At 28.0% G+C, this 2,820-nt stretch overlaps 1 protein-coding gene across 1 annotated transcript; it reads left to right on the forward strand.

Moving 5' to 3' along the window:
• The first annotated feature begins 1,764 nt into the window (after positions 1-1,764).
• Positions 1,765-2,182, forward strand: LOC123009002 (uncharacterized histidine-rich protein DDB_G0274557-like). The gene is made up of 2 exons (XM_044405091.1): positions 1,765-1,939; positions 1,989-2,182. The coding sequence occupies exons 1-2, from the start codon at positions 1,798-1,800 to the stop codon at positions 2,111-2,113; spliced, it is 267 nt and encodes an 88-aa protein (XP_044261026.1). The 5' UTR covers positions 1,765-1,797; the 3' UTR covers positions 2,114-2,182.
• The last annotated feature ends 638 nt before the right edge of the window (positions 2,183-2,820 follow it).

A 2,820-nucleotide genomic window follows, 5' to 3' on the forward strand; every position in this document is an offset into this window, starting at 1 on the left:
AATACATACAGAGACATACAGATTAAAAATAATTAAAAGCTTGTTAAAAAAACAAAAAATTTGTGGTCTTAAAAAAACGCGTTTTTTGTTCCTACTATACTAAAAAGCTGACAAAGTAATAGAAAAATGTATATTTATAGGGTAAGTAAAGAAGAGACCAAATACATTTTAAAAAACCTACTATAGAATTATGATCTTTATTTCAGTTTAAACCACGAATGTTTTTTCTGATACCATAAACATTAAGACAGATTATAAAAAAAAACAAAAAAAAAAGAAAACATTGTATTGAATTAACAAAAAATGAATAAATAGAAAAATTCAAAAATTTCAAATAAATTAAAGAAAAAAATATTGAGGGAAATTTACTACACAAAAACAGAAGCAAATTAAAAATATGTTTAACTCCAATGCCGAAAAATTATTATAAATAAATACAATGACATACAGAGTGTTTCAAGTTTTACTATCCGCAAAAAATAACTAAATACTTTATTAATTTTATCGGTAAATAAAGTGTTTGGAAATACTGGACTCTAACTTTTTATTGACATGTTTTTCAAGAAGAAACATTAAGATTAACATTTTGCTGTGAGAGATGGAGCCTTAGAAGGGTTCTAAGTTCCAAAGTCCATCTCTCCCGCTGGTCCTTTTCTCCCGGATTTACCCTAATAAATAAGTGTAAAAAAATCACAAACAGTTATTTTTTCTTTAATTGTAAATCCTGTTTAATTTCTTATCAGCAAATCGTTAAATATAGCAAGTCCTTGCATGTCGCTGTTTCGACAGCCCTCATAAATAACCATATCTATAATTAGTCCTTAGTCCTTGTCCTTGTCCCTTCATCCTGTCACCCCTCGAACCGTCTAAATTGAAAATATTTTCAAAACATTGTTGAATCACGCACGTTTTAAATTTTCTTCACAAATTCGATAAAATTGTTATACCTTTCCGTGACTTTTATCTATTTACGTTTTTTATCAAACGATAAACAGGTTAAAAACCTAAGTGAGCGTACAATAAAACTTATAAATGAACTATTAATAAATTTCTTAGTAAGTAAATTATGATAACTCCCAAGTACGGTGCACATAAACCCTCCATAAACTTCTCTTATCACACTTCTTAGGCTGTAAATACCAAATAATGTTGGCCGCACGTCGTTAAAATAGAGTTTTATTAATAAATAGTAAAAGTAATTTATGGTTTTTAACAATGCAAGGCGTTGGCGAGGGTTTCACTCTCTTTTATATTTTGTACACAAGAATTAATCGAAACGACGAAAAATGTGGACTTTACACGGAGGAATAAATATTTTCTTTCCAAATTTATGATAAAATATTCGAATTAAACAAAAGTGGGGTCAATTTTACTTCGAATGCAAATTAATTTATGACAAATTGATAAATGGAAAGGTTATTAAAGTTGCTTTAATGTCATTAAAAATTTATTTTATTGGTCAAACAACAGTTAGACAATGAATTCAAATATGGGAATTTAAAATTATAGAAAAATGTCAGTGTTTTAGTTATAAGTTATTTTATTATCTATTCCTAATTATTTGCTAAATTTATACAGATCGTTAAGACGCCTACGAAACAGTTTAAGCAAAAATTTTTATAATTTAGTTAAAGCAGTTAAAAAGAAAAATTAAACAATGAATCCACTTATTGTTATCAGATTATTTGGAACCACTCAAAATCTGTGATAAATCAATCTATTATCAGTGAATCATCCCAAATTAGATAAAAAGCCACCATTTGACAAATTTTACTCATATTCAGTTTTCTGTCAGAAATGCCACACCATCACCATCACCACCATCACCACCATGGCCACCACCATGATCATGGGTTAGTGTCCCATCTCATCGAAAATGTAGCCCATGCTGTCCACCATAACGGCCACCATCAACCACCGATTCAAATACCAACATATGGTAAGTCACATACCTCACTTTTGAATTAATTAATTGTGATTTTATTTAGGTGTCGTAATTAATACACAACCGCCACCACCACCGCCGCCATATTACGCCCATTGCCGCGGTTATGGGTACCATAGGCATTGTCATCATGGGCATGGGCATAACTGCCATTGCTGTTGTTGCTAATTAATGTTTTAATTACAATTTTTGTATCAAAATATATTGTTTTCGATTTTGAAATTAATTTATTTCTTACCAGATAATCTAATTAAATTTTATTTCTACTAAAATGATATATTTTTTACTCTGCTAACCTTCAAATCAAGTTCTAATTAAAATAACACAGATATAATTTTGAAATTAAATTGGCAACATTGTATAATAAAATATAAAAATCTTACTGTTTCTAGATTTTTCAATTTTTCTAATTTAATTTTAGATTAAGTAACAGACAGATGATTCTTCTGTCTATACCATGTTGCCAACTTAATTTTTCAGTTTTTCAGTTCAGATTGAAAGCACGATAATATTCAATTCTGAATTGAATTAGAAATAAAAAATGTTTATGACACACATTTTGATGTTGCCAATTTGACTTCAGAATCAGATTATTTTGATGAAAAATTTAATTTAATTGTAGTTTGCGACATTGAATAATTAAAACTAAAGATATATTTCTTCTGACTTTACATTTTTCAATGTTGCCAATTCAATTTTAGAATCACTAGTTGATTTGATTAAAAATTTAATTAAAGACATGATTCAATATAAATAATTAGAAACAACATTGAAGAAATAAAAACTCTTCTGTCTACTTGTGTTGCCAGTTTAATTTTAATATTACTGCCCACTTTAATAAAAAATTAAAATTTTGCACCCAAAGCAATAAAACA

Source organism: Tribolium madens, unplaced genomic scaffold (genome assembly GCF_015345945.1).
Source record: "Tribolium madens isolate multiple individuals breed KSU strain unplaced genomic scaffold, Tmad_KSU_1.1 Scaffold_71;HRSCAF=194;Tcas5.2_LG6, whole genome shotgun sequence".
Lineage (NCBI taxonomy): Eukaryota > Metazoa > Arthropoda > Insecta > Coleoptera > Tenebrionidae > Tribolium > Tribolium madens.